This window comes from Mustelus asterias, chromosome 5, assembly GCF_964213995.1.
Source record: "Mustelus asterias chromosome 5, sMusAst1.hap1.1, whole genome shotgun sequence".
NCBI lineage: Eukaryota > Metazoa > Chordata > Chondrichthyes > Carcharhiniformes > Triakidae > Mustelus > Mustelus asterias.
In genome coordinates, this window is record NC_135805.1 from 146225997 (window position 1) to 146246194 (window position 20198).

At 51.0% G+C, this 20198-nt stretch overlaps 2 protein-coding genes across 2 annotated transcripts in view; one reads left to right on the forward strand and one right to left on the reverse strand.

The window, feature by feature from the left end:
* The window catches only part of LOC144493870 (transmembrane protein 143-like), an 88267-nt gene extending 78557 nt beyond the window's left edge, over positions 1 to 9710 (reverse strand). Inside the window, exon 1 of the mRNA XM_078213444.1 lies at positions 9573 to 9710. The gene's annotated coding sequence lies outside the window, so the exon portion shown is untranslated. The remainder of the gene's footprint in view (positions 1 to 9572) is intronic.
* A 68-nt stretch (positions 9711 to 9778) lies between these two features.
* Positions 9779 to 19941, forward strand: josd2 (Josephin domain containing 2). The gene is made up of 4 exons (XM_078213447.1): positions 9779 to 9921; positions 14524 to 14649; positions 15708 to 15902; positions 18203 to 19941. Exons 1-4 carry the CDS (start codon positions 9779 to 9781, stop codon positions 18300 to 18302), a joined length of 564 nt encoding a protein of 187 aa, XP_078069573.1. The 3' UTR covers positions 18303 to 19941.
* The last annotated feature ends 257 nt before the right edge of the window (positions 19942 to 20198 follow it).

A 20198-nucleotide genomic window follows, 5' to 3' on the forward strand; every position in this document is an offset into this window, starting at 1 on the left:
ACGCTCTCTGTATCTGTCAGAGTGTATCGCACGCTCTCTGTATCTGTCAGAGTGTATCGCACGCTCTCTGTATCTGTCAGAGTGTATCGCACGCTCTCTGTATCTGTCAGAGTGTATCGCACGCTCTCTGTATCTGTCAGAGTGTATCGCACGCTCTCTGTATCTGTCAGAGTGTATCGCACGCTCTCTGTATCTGTCAGAGTGTATCGCACGCTCTCTGTATCTGTCAGAGTGTATCGCAAACTCGCTGTATCAGTGTGTCACACCCTGTATGGATCTGTCAGAATGCATCTGTCAGAATGCATCACAAAGTCTCTGCATTTGTCAGACGCTATAACACGGTCCCTGTATCTGTCAGAGTGTATCGCACGCTCTCTGTATCTGTCAGAGTGTATCGCACGCTCTCTGTATCTGTCAGAGTGTATCGCACGCTCTCTGTATCTGTCAGTGTATCGCAAACTCGCTGTATCAGTGTATCACACCCTGTATGGATCTGTCAGAATGCATCTGTCAGAATGCATCACAAAGTCTCTGCATTTGTCAGACGCTATAACACGGTCCCTGTATCTGTCAGAGTGTATCGCACGCTCTCTGTATCTGTCAGAGTATATCAGACGCTCTCTGTATCTGTCAGAGTGCATCACTATCGTGTGCTCTCTATGTATGTCAGAGTGTATCGCACGAGCTCTGTATCTGTCAAAGAATATCCCATGCTCTCTTCTCAGAATCAATTGCACCCTCTATCTCTCAAGAGTGTATCTCACCAAGTATGTATCTGGCAACGTGTATTTGTCAGGAAACAATACTTTTCACTGTATACCAATACATGTGACAATAAATCAAATCTAGAGTGCATTGCATGCTTTCCGTATATGTCAGAGTGTATCGCACGCTCTCTGTATCTGTCAGAGTGTATCGCACGCTCTCTGTATCTGTCAGAGTGTATCGCACGCTCTCTGTATCTGTCAGAGTGTATCGCACGCTCTCTGTATCTGTCAGAGTGTATCGCACGCTCTCTGTATCTGTCAGAGTGTATCGCACGCTCTCTGTATCTGTCAGAGTGCATCGCATACTCTCTGTATCTGTCAGAGTGTATCGCACGCTCTCTGTATCTGTCACAGTGTATCGCACGCTCTCTGTATCTGTCACAGTATATCGCAAGCTCTCTCTGTCTGTCAGAGTGTATCGCACGCTCTCTGTATCTTTCAAGAGTGTATCGCATGCTCTCTGCATCTTTCAGAGTGTATCGCACGTTCTCTGTATCTGTCAGAGTATATCGGACGCTCTCTGTATCTGTCAGAGTGCATCACTATCGTGTGCTCTCTATGTATGTCACAGTGTATCGCACGAGCTCTGTATCTGTCAAAGAATATCCCATGCTCTCTTCTCAGAATCAATTTCACCCTCTATCTCTCAAGAGTGTATCTCACCAAGTATGTATCTGGCAACGTGTATTTGTCAGGAAACAATACTTTTCACTGTATACCAATACATGTCACAATAAATCAAATCTAGAGTGCATTGCATGCTTTCCGTATATGTCAGAGTGTACCGCACGCTCTCTTTATCTACCAGAGTGTGTCACAAACACTCTGTATCTATCAGAGTGTATCACACCCTGTATGCATCTGTCAGAATGCATCACAAACTCTCTGCATTTGTCAGACGCTATTGCATGCTCTCTGTATCTGTCAGTGTGTCACACGCTTGTGTATGTCAAAGGGCATCGCATGCTCTCTGTATCTGTCAGAGTGTATCGCACGCTCTCTGTATCTGTCAGAGTGTATCGCACGCTCTCTGTATCTGTCAGAGTGTATCGCACGCTCTCTGTATCAGTCAGAGTGTATCGCACGCTCTCTGTATCTGTCAGAGTGTATCGCACGCTCTCTGTATCTGTCAGAGTGTATCGCACGCTCTCTGTATCTGTCAGAGTGTATCGCACGCTCTCTGTATCTGTCAGAGTGTATCACACGCTCTCTGTATCTGTCAGAGTGTATCGCACGCTCTCTGTATCTGTCAGAGTGTATCGCACGCTCTCTGTATCTGTCAGAGTGTATCGCACGCTCTCTGTATCTGTCAGAGTGTATCGCACGCTCTCTGTATCTGTCAGAGTGTATCGCACGCTCTCTATGTATGTCAAAGTGTATCGCACGAGCTCTGTATCTGTCAAAGAATATCCCATGCTCTCTTCACAGAATCGATTGCACCCTCTATCTCTCAAAAGTGTATCTCACCATGTGTGAATCTGGGAATGTGTATTTGACTGGAAACAATCCTTTACATTGTATACCAATACATGTGACAATAAATCAAATCTGGAGTGCATTGCATGCTTTCCGTATATGTCAGAGTGTACCGCACGCTCTCTTTATCTATCAGTGTGTGTCACAAACACTCTGTATCTATCAGAGTGTATCACACCCTGTATGCATCTGTCAGAATGCATCACAAACTCTCTGCATTTGTCAGACGCTATTGCATGCACTCTGCATCTGTCAGTGTGTCACACGCTTGTGTATCTGTCAGAGTGTATCGCACGCTCTCTGTATGTCAGAGTGTATCGCACCTTTTCTGTATCTGTCAGAGAGTATCGCACCTTTTCTGTATCTGTCAGAGTGTATTGCACCCTCTCTGTATCTGTCAGAGAGTATTGCACTCTCTCTGTATCTGTCAGAGTGTATCACACGATCTTTGTATCTTTCAGAGTGTATCACATGCTCTATGTAGCTGTCAGTGTATTGCACGCTCTCTATATCTGTCAGTGTGTAGCACATGCTCTCTGTATCTGTTAAAGTATACCAGATGTTCTCTGTATCTGTCAGAGTGTACCTCTTCCTCTCTGTATCTGTCGCAGAATGTATTGACCCTACCGTTACCTGTCACAGAATATCCCATGCTCTCTGTATCTGACACAGAATGTATCGCACCCTCTCTGTATCTTTCAGACTGTATCGTACCCTGTATGTTCTGTCAGAGTGTTCTGCATGCTCTCTGTATCTGACAGAATGTATCACAGATGCTCTGTATCTGTCACAGTGTATCACAAACTCCCTCTGTCAGACTGCAACCACGCTCTCTGTATTGTCAAAGTGTATCACACCCTCTATGTATCTGTCAGAATGCATTGCACGCTCTCTGTGTCTATCAGAGTGTACCGCAAATTCTCTGTATCTATCACAATTGTATCACAAACTCTCTGTATCTGTCACAGTGTATTGCACCCCCTCTGTATCTGTCAGAATTTATTGCACTCTCTCTGTATCTGTCAGCGTGCATTGCACCCTCTCTCTATCTGTCAGAGTGTATTGCACCCTTTCTGTATCTGTCAGAGTGCATCTGGCAGAATGTATCTCATGCGCTCTGTATCTCACAGAGTGTATCACAAACCCCCTGTAACTGTCAGACTATATCTCACACTTTCAGTATTATCAAAATGTATCTCACCCTCTATGTATCTGTCATAAAATATCGCACGCTCTCTGTATCTGTCAGAGTGTATCGCACACTCTCTGTATCTGTCAGAGTGTATCGCAAACTCGCTGTATCAGTGTATCACACCCTGTATGCATCTGTCAGAATGCATCACAAAGTCTCTGCATTTGTCAGACGCTATAACATGGTCCCTGTATCTGTCAGAGTGTATCGCACGCTCTCTCTATCTGTCTGAGGGTATCGCATGCTCTCTCTATCTGTCAGAGTTATTTGCACGTTCTCTGTATCTGTCAGTGTATATCGGACGCTCTCTGTATCTGTCAGAGTGCATCACTATCGTATGCTCTCTATATATGTCAGAGTGTATCGCACGAGCTCTGTATCTGTCAAAGAATTTCTCATGCTCTCTTCACAGAATCAATTGCACCCTCTATCTCTCAAGAGTGTATCTCACCATGTACGTATCTGGCAACGTGTATTTGTCAGGAAACAATACTTTTCACTGTATACCAATACAGACGTTATTGCATGCTCTCTGTATCTGTCAGTGTGTCACACGCTTGTGTATCTGTCAGAGTGCATCGCACGCTCTCTGTATCTGTCAGAGTGCATCGCACGCTCTCTGTATCTGTCAGAGTGTATCGCAAACTCGCTGTATCAGTGTATCACACCCTGTATGCATCTGCCTGAATGCATCACAAAGTCTCTGCATTTGTCAGACGCTATAACATGGTCCCTGTATCTGTCAGAGTGTATCACACGCTCTCTGTATCTGTCAGAGTGCATCACTATCGTGTGCTCTCTATGTATGTCAGAGTGTATCGCACGAGCTCTGTATCTGTCAAAGAATATCCCATGCTCTCTTCTCAGAATCAATTGCACCCTCTATCTCTCAAGAGTGTATCTCACCATGTATGTATCTGGCATCATGTATTTGTCAGGAAACAATACTTTTCACTGTATACCAATACATGTGACAATAAATCAAATCTAGAGTGCATTGCATGCTTTCCGTATCTGTCAGAGTGTATCGCACGCTCTCTGTATCTGTCAGAGTGTATCGCACGCTCTCTGTATCTGTCAGAGTGTATCACAAACCCCCTGTAACTGTCAGACTATATCTCACACTTTCAGTATTATCAAAATGTATCTCACCCTCTATGTATCTGTCATAAAATATCGCACACTCTCTGTATCTGTCAGAATGTACCGCATGCTCTTTATATCTGTCAGAGTGTATCGCACGCTCTCTGTCTGTCAGTGTGTATCGCATGCTATCTGTACCTGTTAAAGTATATTGCATGTTCTCTGTCTGTCAAAATGTACCTCTCCCTCTCTGTATCTGTCACAGCATGTATTGACCCTACCGTTATCTGTCACAGAATATCCCCCACACTCTGTATCTGTCAGAGTATCACACGCGCTCTCTGTCAGAGTGTATCGCATGCTCTCTTTTTCTGTCAGAGTGTATCCCACGTTTTCTGTATCTGTCAGAGTGTGTCACAAACTCCCTGAATCTGTCAGACTGTACTGCACTCTCTGTGTCTGTCAGTGTATTGCACCCTCTCTGTATCTGTCAGTGTATTGTACCCTCTCTGTACCTTTCAGAGTGTATTGCACCCTTTTTGTCTCTGTCAGAGTGTATTGCACCCTCTCATTATCTTTCAGAGTGTTTGCAGCCTCTCTGCATCTGTCAGAGTGTATATCACTCTCTCTATCTGTCAGAGTATTGCACCCTCTCTTTATCTGTCAGAGTTTATTGCACCCTCTCTGTATCTTTCAGAGTGTATCGCATGATCTATGCAGCTGCCAGTGTATTGCACACTCTCTATATCTGTCAGTGTGTATCACATGTTCTCTGTATCTGTCAGAATGTACCTCTCCCTCTCTGTAGCTGTCAAAGAACGTCTTTACCCTACCGTTATCTGTCAGAGAATATTCCATTCTCTGTATCTGACAGAGTGCATCACACCCTCTCCGTATCTTTCAGAATGTATCGTACCCTGTATGTTCCGTCAGAGTGTTTTGCATACTCTCTGTATCTGGCAGAATGTATCACACATGCTCTGTATCTGTCACAGTGTATCACAAACTCCCTCTATCTGTCAGACTGCATCCCACGCTCTCTGTATTGTCAAAGTGTATCACACCCTCTATGTATCTGTCAGAGTGCATCGTATGCTCTCTGCATCTGTCAGTGTATCGCATGCTCTCTATATCTGTCAGAGTGTATTACATGCTCTCTGTATCTGTCAGAGCGTATCGCACAGCCTCTCTATCTGTCTGAGTGTATCGCATGCTCTCTGTATCCGTCAGTGTATTGCATGCTCTCTGTATCTGTTAGAGTGTATCTCTATCAGACACTCTCTGTATCTGTTAGAATTTATTAGAGACTCTCTGTATCTGCCAGAGTGTAGCACAATTCTCTGCATTTGACAGAGTGTATCCCATGCGCTCTGTATCTGCCAGAGCATATCACAACCTCTCTGTATCTGTCAGGGTGTATCGCACGTGCTGTGTATCTGTCAGAGTGTATCTCAACCTCTCTATATCTGTCACAGAATGTGTCGCAAGCACTCTGCATCTGTCAGAATATCCTGCACTTTCTGCATCTGTCACAAAATGTATTGCACGTTCTCTGTATCTGACAAAGTGTATTGAACACTAGCGGTATCTGTCAGAAGGTATCACACCCTATATGTGTCTGTCAGAGTGTTTTGCACGCACTTTGTATCTGGCAGATTGTATCACACGCGCTCTGTATCTCACAGAGTATATCACAAACTCCCTGTAACTGTCAGACTATATTTCACGCTCTCTGTAGTGTCAAAATGTATCTTACCCTCTATGTATCTGTCATGAAATATCGCACACACTATGCATCTGTCAGAGTGTATCACATGCTCTCTGTATTTGTCAGAGTGAATTGCATGCCCTCTGTATCTGCTAGTGTTTCAACATCACACACACTCTGTATCTGTCAGTGTGTATCGCATGCTTTCTGTATCTGTTAAAGTATATCGCATGTTCTCTGTATCTGTCAGAGTGTACCTCTCCCTCTCTGTATCACAGAATATCCCACGCTCTCTGTATCTGACACAGAATGTTTTGCACCCTCTCTGTATTTTTCAGAATGTATCGTACTCTGTATGTTCTGAGTGTTTTGCATGCTCTCTGTATCTGGCAGAATGTATCACAGATGCTCTGTATCTGTCACAGTGTATCACAAACTCCCTATATCTGTCAGACACTCTCTGTGTTGTCAAAGTGTATCATACCCTCTATGGATGTCAGAATGTATCGCACGCTCTCTGTATCTGTCATAGTATATCATAAACTCTCTGAATCTGTCAGAATGCATTGCACTGCCTCTGTATGTTAGATGGTTTGCATGCTCACTGCATCTCAGTGTATTGCATCCTCTCTGTATCTGTCAGTGTATTTATTGCACATTCATAGAGTCATAGAGGGTACAGCATGGAAACAGGCCCTTCGGCCCAACTTGTCCATGCCACCCTTTTTTTTAAAACTCCTAAGCTAGTCCCAATTGCCCGCATTTGGCACAAATCCCTCTGTACCCATCTTACCCATGTAACTGTCTAAACGCTTTTTAAAAGACAAAATTGTACCCGCCTCTACTACAACCTCTGGCAGTTTATTCCAGGCACTCACCACCCTCTGCGTAAAAAATTGCCCCTCTGGACACTTTTGTATCTCTCCCCTCTCTCCTTAAACTGGTGCCCTCTAGTTTTAGACTCCCCTACCTTTGAGAAAAGATATTGTCGATCTAGCTGATCTATGCCCCTCATTATTTTATAGACCTCCATAAGATCATCCCTCAGCCTCCTACGCTCCAGAGAAAAAAGTTCCAGTCTATCCAGCCTCTCCTTATAACTCAAATCATCAAGTCCCGGTAGCATCCTAGTAAATCTTTTCTGCATTCTTTCTAGTTTAATAATATCCTTTCTATAATAGGGTGACCAGAACTGTACACAGTATTCCAAGTGTGGCCTTACCAATGTCTTGTACAACTTCAACAAGACATCCCAACTCCTGTATTCCAATGTTCTGACCAATGAAACCAAGCATGTTGAATGCCGTCATCACCACTCTGTCCACCGTGACCCCACTTTCAAGGAGCTATGAACCTGTACCCCTAGATCTCTTTATTCTGTAACTTTCGCCAATGCCCTACCATTTATTAAGTCCTGCCCTAGTTCAATCTACCAAAATGCATCACGTCGCATTTATCTAAATTAAACTCCATCTGCCATTCGTCAGCCCACTGGCCCAATTGATCAAATCCCATTGCACTCTGTCTGTGTATCACCCACTCTTTGTATCTGTCAGAGTGTATCGCATGCTTTCTGTATTTGTCAGAGTATATTGTACTCTCTCTGTATATCAAGTATATAACAATCACGCCCTCCCTGCCTCTATTAGAGTGTATCACACGCTCTTTGTATCATTCAGAGTGTATCACCCGCTCTCTGTATCTGCCAGAGTGTATCGCACGCTCTCCGTATCTGTCAGAGTGTATCGCACGCTCTCCGTATCTGTCAGTGTGTATAACTCTCACATGCTCTCTGTATGTCAGTGTATAACTCTCACATGCTCTCTGTATGTCAGAGTGTATAACTATCACACGCTCTCTGTATCTGTCAGAGTGTATAACTATCACATGCTCTCTGTATGTCAGTGTGTATAACTCTCACATGCTCTCTGTATGTCAGTGTATAACTCTCACATGCTCTCTGTATGTCAGAGTGTATAACTATCGCACGCTCTCTGTATCTGTCAGAGTGTATAACTATCACATGCTCTCTGTATGTCAGAGTGTATTGCAAGCTCCCTGTCAAAGAATATCCAATGCTCTCTGCCAAAAATCCATTGCACCTTTATCAGTCGTGTGTATCTCGCCCTGTATGTATATCAGCATATATTGCATGCACTCTGTATGTGTTAGATGTATCACTATCACACACTCTCTGCAACTGTCAGAGTGTATCGCACGTTCACTATATCTGTCCAAGTATATCACACCCACTATGCATCTGTCAGAGTGTATTGCACATGCTCGCTATCCGTCAGAGCATGTTTCACCCTCCCGATATGTGTCACATAATGCAATACACATTCTCCACATCTGTCACAGAATATCCCACGCTCTCTGTATCCGTCAAGAGAGTTTCACACATGCTCTCTATCTGTCAGAGTGTATCGCATGCTCTCTGTATCTGTCCGAGTGTATCTTTTCCTGTCAGAGTGTATCCCACGCTGTTTGTATCTGTCAGAGTGTGTCACAAACTCTCTGTATCATCAGACTGTACTGCACTCTCTGTCTGTCAGAGTGTATTGCACTCTCACTGTACCTGTCAGAGTGTATCACATCCTCTCTGTATCTGTCAGAGTGTATCACATCCTCTCTGTATCTGTCAGAGTGTATCACATTCTCTCTGTATCTACAGAGTGTATCACACCCTCTCTGTATCTGTCACAGAGTATTGCACCCTCTCTGTATCTGTCACAGAGTATTGCACCCTCTCTGTATCTGTCACAGAGTATTGCACCCTCTCTGTATCTGTCACAGAGTATTGCACCCTCTCTGTATCTGTCACAGAGTATTGCACCCTCTCTGTATCTGTCACAGAGTATTGCATCCTCTCTGTATCTGTCACAGAGTATTGCACCCTCTCTGTATCTGTCACAGAGTATTGCATCCTCTCTGTATCTGTCACAGAGTATTGCACCCTCTCTGTATCTGTCACAGAGTATTGCACCCTCTCTGTATCTGTCACAGAGTATTGCATCCTCTCTGTATCTGTCACAGAGTATTGCATCCTCTCTGTATCTGTCACAGAGTATTGCATCCTCTCTGTATCTGTCACAGAGTATTGCATCCTCTCTGTATCTGTCACAGAGTATTGCACCCTCTCTGTATCTGTCAGAATGTGCACCCATCCTCTGCCAACGCGCTTGCGCAGTCACATTGGCAGCCGGCCCTGCAGTTGGTGCTACGCCTCCGCACCGCAGTCGGCTGCCGCATGTGCGGCGGCGCAGTGGTGTGAAGGGTGCCGGCTACCGTGCGCGCGGCGGCGCAGTGGTGTGAGGGAGTGCCGACTGCGCGGCTGCGCACTGACCTCCGGCGGGCTTTCCGCCGCCAATGGCGGCACCGAAAAAAGATGGCGGTGGTTGAAGCGGCCGAGTCCTCTCGTTAACTTCGCTCTCTCACTTCCTTCCCTTCAGCGATAGGGGTTTAAAAGTACACAGCCGGAATCGACGGGATTTGACTGGGAGTTATCCTTCCTTTGGGCGGGTTGTTGTCGCTCTCTCGGCGCCGCCGGGGATGTCCCAGTCCCCTTCTCCTCCCCCCCTATCCTCCCTGTACCACGAGAAGCAGCGGCTGGAGCTCTGCGCCGTCCACGCCCTCAATAACCTCCTGCAACGGCGCCACTTCACCAAGGAGGAGTTGGACAACCTGTGCGGCCGGTGGGTAACCAGGGGCAACGGGGGGAGGGGGCGCGGGGCGGGGCCGGGGTATCATGGCAACCAGTGACGCGTGGACGGGATAATGGCAGTCATGGCAACCGGGGACGGGGTGGAGGAAAGGTGTCAATGGGAGCCACTGTGACCCTTGGGGGTCAGGGGTCAATGGGAGTTACTGTGACCATTGGGGGTCAGGGGTCAATGGGAGTTACTGTGACCCTGGAGGTGAGGGGTCAATGGGAGTCAGTGTGACTCTTGGGGGGTCAGGGATCAATGGGAATCGTTGTGACCTTTTGGGGTCAGGGATCAATGGGAATCACTGTGACCCCTGGGGATCAGGGGTAAATGTGAGTCACTGTGACTCCTGGAGGTCTGCAGTCAATGGGAGTTGCTGTAACGATGTGGAGATGCCGGCGTTGGACTGGGGTAAACACAGTAAGAAGTCTCACAACACCAGGTTAAAGTCCAACAGGTTTATTTGGTAGCAAAATCCATTAGCTTTCGGAGCGCTGCTCCTTCGTCAGGTAAGTGGGAGTTCTGTTCACAAACAGGGCATATAAAATCACAAACTCAATTTACAAAATAATGGTTGGATTGCGAATCTTTATAGGTAATCAAGTCTTAAAGGTACAGACAATGTGAGTGGAGAGAGCGTTAAGCACAGGTTAAAGAGATGTGTATTGTATCCAGCCAGGACAGTTCGTGAGATTTTGCAAGCCCAGGCAAGTCTTGGGGGTTACAGATAATGTGACATGAACCCAAGATCCCGGTTGAGGCCAGTTGCTGTAACCCCAGGGGGTGAGGGGTTAATGGGAGTTGCTGTAGCCCCAGGGGGTGAGGGGTTAATGGGAGTTGCTGTAACAATGATGTGGAGATGCCGGCATTGGACTGGGGTAAGCACAGTAAGTTCTTACTGTGTTTACCCCAGTCCAATGGTGGCATCTCCACATCATGGCCACCATCGACACGACATCCAAGTGGAGAGGATCTCCAAGAAGATCACGCCTATCGACACAGTTGCTGTGACCCCAGTGGGTGAGGGGTCAATGGGAATCGCTGTGATCCTGGTGGTGAGGGGTCGATGGGAGTCACTGTGACCCAGGTGAGGGGTCGATGGGAGTCACTGTGACCCTGGGGGTGAGGTGTCAATGGGAGTCACTGTGACCCTCGGGTGAGGGGTCGATGGGAGTCACTGTGACCCTGGGGGTGAGGGGTCAATGGGAGTCACTGTGACCCTCGGGTGAGGGGTCGATGGGAGTCACTGTGACCCTGGGGGTGAGGTGTCAATGGGAGTCACTGTGACCCAGGTGAGGGGTCGATGGGAGTCACTGTGACCCCGGGGTGAGGGGTCGATGGGAGTCACTGTGACCCTGGGGGTGAGGGGTCGATGGGAGTCACTGTGACCCCGGGGTGAGGGGTCGATGGGAGTTACAGTGACCCCGGGGTGAGGGGTCGATGGGAGTCACCGTGACCCCGGGGTGAGGGGTCGATGGGAGTCACAGTGACCCCGGGGTGAGGGGTCGATGGGAGTCACTGTGACCCCGGGGCGAGGGGTTGATGGGAGTCACTGACCCCCGGGGTGAGGGGTCGATGGGAGTCACTGTGACCCTCGGGTGAGGGGTCGATGGGAGTCACTGTGACCCCGGGGTGAGGGGTCGATGGGAGTCACTGTGACCCTGGGGGTGAGGGGTCGATGGGAGTCACTGTGACCCTGGGGGTGAGGGGTCGATGGGAGTCACTGTGACCCTGGGGGTGAGGGGTCGATGGGAGTCACTGTGACCCTGGGGGTGAGGGGTCGATGGGAGTCACTGTGACCCTGGGGGTGAGGGGTCGATGGGAGTCACTGTGACCCTGGGAGTGAGGGGTCGATGGGAGTCACTGTGACCCTGGGGGTGAGGGGCCGAAGGGAGTCACTGTGACCCTGGGGGTGAGGTGTCGATGGGAGTCACTGTGACCCTGAGGGTGAAGGGTCGAAGGGAGTCACTGACCCCTGGGGTGAGGTGTCAATGGGAGTCACTGACCCCTGGGGTGAGGGGTCAATGGGAGTCACTGTGACCCCGGGGTGAGGGGTCGATGGGAGTCACTGTGACCCTGGAGGTGAGGGGTCGATGGGAGTCACTGTGACCCTGGGGGTGAGGGGTCGCTGGGAGTCACTGTGACCCTGGGGGTGAGGGGTCGATAGGAGTCACTGTGACCCTGGGGGTGAGGCGTCGATGGGAGTCACTGTGACCCCGGGGTGAGGGGTCGATGGGAGTCACTGTGACCCCGGGGTGAGGGGTCGATGGGAGTCACTGACCCCTGGGGTGAGGGGTCGATGGGAGTCACTGACCCCCGGGGTGAGGTGTCGATGGGAGTCACTGTGACCCCGGGGTGAGGGGTCAATGGGAGTCACTGTGACCCCCGGGGTGAGGGGTCGATGGGAGTCACTGTGACCCCGGGGTGAGGGGTCAATGGGAGTTGAAGCTGAGATTGATAGATTTCTGATTAACAGGATCATAAAGGGGTCATGGAGGTCGTGAGAGTGTGAAAAGCATTGAGGTGGATGATCAGCCATGATTTGATTTGATTTATTATTGTCGCATGTATTAATATTCAGTGAAAAGTATTGTTTCTTGCATGCTATACAGACAAAGCATACTGTTGATAGAGGAGGAAACGAGAGAGTGCAGAATGTAGTGTTACAGTCATAGCTAGAGTGGAGAGAAAGATCAACTTAATGCAAGTCCATTCAAAAGTCTGACAGCAGCAGGGAAGAAGCTGTTCTTGTGTCAGTTGGTACATGACCTCAGACTTTTGTATCTTTTTCCGAAGGAAGAAGGTGGAAGAGAGAATGTCCGGGGTGCGTGGGGTCCTTAATTATGCTGGCTGCTTTGCCGAGGCAGAGGGAAGTGTAGACAGAGTCAATGGATGGGAGGCTGGTTTGCGTGATGGATTGGGCTACATTCACAACCTTTTGTGGTTCCTTGCAGTCTTGGGCGGAGCAGGAGCCATACCAAGCTGTGATACAACCAGAAAGAATGCTTTCTATGGTGCATCTGGAAAAGTTGGTGAGAGTCGTAGCTGACATGCCAAAATTCCTTAGTCTTCTGAGAAAGTAGAGGTGTTGGTGGGCTTTCTTAACTATGGTGTCGGCATGGGGGGGGGGGCCAGGACAGGTTGTTGGTGATCTGGACACCTAAAAACTTGAAGCTCTCGACCCTTTCTACTTCGTCCCTGTTGATGTAGATAGGGGCATGTTCTCCTTTACGCTTCCTGAAGTCGATGACAATTTCCTTTGTCTTGTTGACATTGAGGGAGAGATTATTGTTGCCACACCAGTTCACCAGGTTCTCTATCTCATTCCTGTACTCTGTCTCGTTATTGTTTGAGATCCGACCCACTACAGTGGTGTCGGCAGCAAACTTGAATATCGAATTGGAGGGGAATTTGGCCACACAGTCACTGGTATAAGGAGTATAGTAGGCGGCTGAGGGCACAGCCTTGTGGGACACCGATATTGGAGATGATCGTGGAGGAGGTGTTGTTGCCTATGAGGGTATTGACTGGGGAAGAGGCTCAATGGGCTCTAAACATGCTCAGTGACTGAGCTTCCGCATCCCTCTGGGGTAGAGAATTCCAAAGCCTCACAACTGTGTAAATATTTTTTTTATTATTTCTGTCCTAAGTGGCATCCCAGTTATTTTGAAATTGTGTCCCCTGGTCCTGGACTCCGCCAACCAAGGGAAACATCTTGTCTCCTCCACCCTCAATTTCTGTCAGTATTTTGTAGGTTTCAATGAGATTGTCTCTCATGCTTTGAAACTTTAAAGAACACAGAGTCCAGTTTCCCCCAGTCTCTCTTCATGAGACAGTCTCACCATTCCCGGAACAAGTCTTTGTTGCGCTCTCTCTGTGACAACAATATCATTTCTGTTGTTGTGGGAAAAATGCCACTTTGTGAGTCAGGCTTGAAGGTTTCAACAATACAGTTTTTATTTAACGAAGCTTCGTGGAGAAAACGCACTGGCACTCCGCAGTGCTTCTAGACAGCTACCTTCTCTCAATGAGACAATAGGAGCGGTCATCTTTATACCCTTTACACAATAGATGGACCGGACATCTAGCCATTATCTCATCGTTGTAATCAAGTAGGTGATCGATCGTTAACACATCGTTATAGACAAATACAGGCAGATACAGATATAAGCATGTTAACATCGCATTGTTCTATGAATGGATACATTTCCTAAGTCAGTGACTATCAATGACTTTAGTTTCGGTCTATTCATACAGTAGTTTACAGTAATTGGTTTCCCTGCATTTTGTATTCCCGATCCCACCTGTAGCTAATCTCTTTACCGGACCCTTTTGTCCCTATTTCCACTGGCTTCCTGCAGTATCTAATTCCTGCATATTTTAATTTACAAGTAGTTGTCTGAGTGTCTTTAATCTTAAGTAATTGTCTGGGCTAAGAGTCAGTGCCTGTTTGTGGTCTTAACTCTATGTGCCAGGCAGTCATTTTTAAAGTGTATATTTCTGTATATTTTTCCTACTTCACTGCGTTCCTATGTTTTGAACCTCGGTCTAACTCTCGGTCTCACTCTCTCTAACTCTTTCCTCACACAGGCTGGCTCCTGGCTCTCTGCTGAATCCTCATCGCAGCTTGTTCGGGACTGGGAACTACGATGTCAATATCCTCATGGCCGCCTTGCTCACTCAAGGTCTCGCTGCAATCTGGTGGGACAAACGCAAGTAAGTCTCTGTTTTACCCCAGAGCAACAGAGAACCTAACCATTTCCCCCTTGACATCACCCATGCAGAAACATTTCTATGGTGGCACAGTGGTTAGCACTGCTCCCTCACAGCGCCAAGGGCCCAGGTTTAACTCTAGCCTTGGGTGATTGTCTGTGTGGAGTCTGCATGTTCTCTCCGTGTCTGCGTGGGTTTTCTCCGGGTGCTCCAGTTTGCTCCCACAGTCCAAAGATATGAGGGTTAGGCGGCAGATTGGCCATGCTAAATTGCTGCTGTGTCCAAAGGTGTGTAGGTTAGATAGATTAGCCATGGTAAATGTGTAGGGTTATGGGGACAGGACCATGATAAGATACTCTAAGTCAGTGCAAACTTGATGGGCCGAATGGACTGTTCTGTACTGTAGCTATGAGAGCAGGTCAGAAGCTGGGAATCCTGTGGCGAGTAATTCACTTCCTGACTCCCCAAAGCCTGTGCACCATCTACAAGACACAAGTCAGGAGTGTGATGAAATATTCCCCACTTGCCTGGATGACTGCAACTCCAACACTTAGGAAGCTTAACACCATCCAGGACAAAGCAGCCCCACCTGATCGGCACCACAACCACAAACATTCACAGCCTCCACCACTGATGCACAGTGGGAGCCGTGTGTCACATCTACAAGATGCACTGCAGGAACTCACCAAGGCTCCTTAGATAGCACCTCACAAACCTACAAGCGTTACCATCTAGAAGGACAAGAGCAGCGAATACCTGGGGTTCCGCTCCGAGTCACTCACCATCCTGACTTGGAAATATATCAACCGTTCCTTCACTGTCGCTGGGTCAAACACCTGGAACTCCCACCCTAACAGCACAGTGGGTGTACCTACACTTCAGGGACAGCAGCTGTTCAAGAAGGCAACTCACCACTACCTATTAAGGATGGGCAATAAATGCTGGTCTCGCTCACATCCTGTGAATGAACATAAAGATTGAAGTGCCAGGTTGCCCCCTTCCCTGACCTGAGCACTGCGAATGTCCTGTCTCAGTCTCTCTCACTCTCTCACTCTCTCCAGATCGCTCAGCAGCTTGGTGCTGAGTCAGATTCATGGCTTCATCCTCAACATCCCCTCTAACGTGACGCTGGGCTTTGTGTCCCTTCCAATCCAGCGCAAGCACTGGGTGGCTGTGAGGCAGGTCAACGGCTCCTATTACAACTTGGACTCCAAGCTGAAGGCCCCGGCCCACATCGGGAATGAGGACGAGCTGAGGTGAGTGGAGTGTGGAGGACAGAGGGTTGGTGGGATATAGGGAAGGGCTGCAGGGAGGGGAGGTGAGTGGAGTGAGATCACAGCGAGGGTTGGTGGCTGCTTGGCTCCTCCCACTGCACCCCCCCCCTTCCCCATGCACCCCCCAGCACCACCCTGGCCCACCAAGTCTGCACCGACTTTCTAACAGTATCTTAGCACGGCCCTGTCCCTGTAACCCTGCACATTTACCATGGGGTGGCACAGTAGTCAGTTGCTCCCTCACAGAGCCAGGAATCCAGGTTCGATTCCGGCCTTGACACTGTCTGTGTGGAGTTTGCACTTTCTCTCCCTGTCTGCGTGGGTTTACTCCGGGTGCTCCGGTTTCCGCACACAGTCCAAAGGTGTGCGGTTTAGGTTGATTGGCCATGCTAAATTGCCCCTTAAGGTCAGGTGCACGAGCAGGGTAAATATGTGGGGTTATGAGGATCGGGCCTGTGTTGGTTTGTTGTTGGTGCTGACTCAATGGGCTGAATGGCCACCTCCTGCACTGTAAGGATTCTATGATTATGATTCTAATCCACCGAACCGACACACCTTTGGATAAAGCTGCTACTGACTGCATCGAATGTTAAACCCAGCTCCCTCACACTCTGTAACTCTCTGTCACACTCTCACATGGTCTCTCTTTCTCTCTCAGCTCTCCCGTGTTGCCCCGCTGCCCCAGCCCCTCCTGCCCCAGCCCCTCCTGCCCTGGCCCCCCGTGCCCTGGCCCCCCGTGCCCCGGCCCCTCCTGCCCCGGCCCCCCGTGCCCCGGCCCCCCGTGCCCCGGCCCCCCGTGCCCCGTGCCCCGGCCCCCCGTGTCCCGCCCCCCCACCTGCCCCGGCCCCCCCACCTGCCCCGGCCCCCCCCTGCCCCGGCCCCCCCCCCCCGTCCCGGCCCCCCCCCCCCGTCCCGGCCCCCCCACCTGCCCCGGCCCCCCCACCTGCCCCGGCCCCCCCCTGCCCCGCCCCCCCCCCCCCCCCCCCCCGTCCCGGCCCCCCCCCCGTCCCGGCCCCCCCCTGCCCCGGCCCCCCCCTGCCCCGGCCCCCCCCCTGCCCCGGCCCCCCCCTGCCCCGGCCCCCCCCCTGCCCCGGCCCCCCCCCCTGCCCCGGCCCCCCCCCCTGCCCCGGCCCCCCCCTGCCCCGGCCCCCCCCCTGCCCCGGCCCCCCCCCTGCCCCGGCCCCCCCCCCTGCCCCGGCCCCCCCCCTGCCCCGGCCCCCCCCCTGCCCCGGCCCCCCCCCTGCCCCGGTCCCCCCCTGCCCCGGCCCCCCCCCCTGCCCCGCCCCCCCCCCCTGCCCCGGCCCCCCCCCTGCCCCGGCCCCCCCCCTGCCCCGGCCCCCCCCCTGCCCCGGCCCCCCCCCTGCCCCGGCCCCCCCCCTGCCCCGGCCCCCCCCCTGCCCCGGCCCCCCCCCTGCCCCGGCCCCCCCCCTGCCCCGGCCCCCCCCCTGCCCCGGCCCCCCCCCCTGCCCCGGCCCCCCCCCCCCGCCCCGGCCCCTCCCCTGCCCCGGCCCCCCCCGCCCACCCCCCTGCTCCGCCCCCCCCACCCCCTTGCTCCGCCCCCCCAACCCCCCTGCTCCGCCCCCCCAACCCCCCTGCTCCGCCCCCCCAACCCCCCTGCTCCGCCCCCCCACCCCCCTGCTCCGCCCCCCCCACCCCCCTGCTCCGCCCCCCCCACCCCCCCTGCTCCGCCCCCCCCCATCCCCCTGCTCCGCCCCCCCCACCTCCCTGCTCCGCCCCCCCCACCCCCCTGCTCCGCCCCCCCCACCCCCTGCTCCGCCCCCCCCACCCCCTGCTCCGCCCCCCCCACCCCCCTGTTCCGCCCCCCCCACCCCCCTGCTCCGACCCCCCCACCCCCCTGCTCCGCCCCCCCCACCCCCCTGCTCCGCCCCCCCCACCCCCCTGCTCCTCCTTCCCCCCCACCCTCCTGCTCCTCCTTCCCCCCCCCAATCTCCCGGGAGATAAAGGCATGTGTTTGAAGCTTCAGTACCTCGCTCAGTTAAGCGATGTTCTGTGTCTATTTCTGTCCCACTTTAAATAGTTTTGGGAAGCTGAGATCATTCCAGGGGTAGGGAGAGAGCGGAGAGGATCGGGAATGTGAGAATGTCACCACCTGGCATCCTGCCTCAGTGGTTCATGTTGTTCTCACCAATTTCCAGTCCCCTCCTGTTCTGGCTCCTCACGTGGCTTGCTGTTGTCATTCTCCGTGTTTTTGCAGGTGCTTTGCCGTTTTCACAGTTTGCCCCAGGCCCGTTCTTGTTTGACCAGCTGTCATTCCCTCCCAGGAAATTCCTGCAGGAGCAGATTGCCCAGGAGCCTTGCGAGCTGCTGCTGGTGGTGGAGAGGTCGGTGGAGGAAGACGGAAGTTGGCTGCTCGCTCTCTGAAGGCAAAGGAGATCGTACGGCGCGAGAGAGGAGGAGGTCTTGCAACGCCTGGGGTCAGGCGTGAGAGCTCGAGCTGTGACGGAGCAGGGCAGGGTGGACAGATGGACAGGGGCCGGCTGAGCCAGTGACCACTGCTCTCTGGAAACACTGCGAACATGCGGTGGAATCTGGTGTCACACAGGCAGAGGCAGGAAGGGGGAAACGCTGAGGGACTGGATGTAGTGCGCCGAGCAGACTCCAGCCGAAGACCAGAAGGGACCAGTCGGTCCATCGGGCCTGCTGCTCCCCCCCCATTTAACATGATCTCATGTCACCTTGGGCTTCAGCTCTCCCTGCCTGCCCACTCCCAAATCTCCCGTCCCCATGAGAGGCCAAAGGCCCATCTTGACCTCGAATATTCCAACGGTGGAGCGTCCACAACCCGTCGGGGGTTGAGAATTCCAGAGATTCACAATCCTCTGAGTGATGTCTCGCCCTGAACCGTTGGGCTGCTTATCCTGAGACCATGTTTTAGATCCCCCGAGCAGCAGACACACTCTCCACCCGATCAAACCCCCTCAAACTCCTATATATCTCAATGAGATGGCCACTCATTCTTCCCCAGGGAGTATAAACCCAGTTTACATGGCCCATCCTCACAGGGCTCAACCTTCGCTGTGTGGCCTCCAATGTGAGTCTAACTTTGCTATAACGTGGAGACCAAATCATCGCACAGTATTCCAGATGTGGTCTCGCCAAGATCCTGGCACAACTGGAGCAAGACTTGTCCTCCAATCCCCCTCGCAATGAAGGCCAATGTGTCGGGATCCCTCAGGGATGTCCGGATGTTCCTTAATTGTGCTGGCTGCTTTTCCGAGACAGTGGGAATGTAGACAGTGTCAATGGATGGGAGACTGGTTTGCATAATTGTCTGAGCTTCATTCAATTACCCTTTGTAGTTTCTTGCGGTGTTGGGCAGAGCAGGAGCCATACCAAGCTGTGATACAACCAGAAAGAATGCTTTATATGGTGGATGCCGAGTGTCTTGGAAGGGAACTTGCAGGTAGTTCCCAGCTATCTGCTGTCCTTGACCTTCGAGATGGAAGTGGTCATGGGTTTGGAAGGCACTGCCCAAGAAAAGGAATCCCCTACGCAACTGCTGCACACAACTAACTATATGCATCGATTTTTGGTTCTGCTGGGCAATTTGCATCTGTTTTGAACCTGTCGATTTCTGTGGCCTGAATTGAAATTATTTATAACTAAGTGTGAAAGTGCGAAATCGTTCCCCTCTCCACCCCCCACCCCCCCCCCCCCCACCCCCCCTCCCCAGTTCTGGGAGCTGCCGAATAATCTATTAAAAAAGGAAGGGGAGATTTGCCAGTGATCCCAAGAGTTCTTCAAATTTACAGTTACTTTGAACATGTGCATTCTCTCAGCCACATCTGCGTGCCATTGTAACATATGCAGACGTCCATGTGGCTGGATGCATGCGATAAAACCTTACAAATTATTGTGCGGGTGGATTTGCATATATTTATGTTCCGCAGATTCTCTCCCGTTTGGTTTGGATGAATTTGCATGTTTCAAATGTGCGGAAGTCAGTCGTCAGGGCTGAATGTTATAATCTGAATAAACTCCTTGCTGTTTGGTTGTTCAAGTTCTGGGATGTATGTGTGTGTGTGTGGGATTGCTGGAATCGCCACCACAGCAATGTACAATCACAGATAGGGAGGGATTTGAACAGGAGGATGAGAATTGTAGGGCTGGAGGGTCTAACAGCGATGGGGTGAAGGGTGGGGGAAAGTTGGGGAGCAAGAGGCGTTCTATTTCCAAACCAGGATGATTTGATTTGATTTATTCTTGTCACGTGTATTAGTATACAGTGAAAAGTATTGTTTCTTGCGCATTATTACA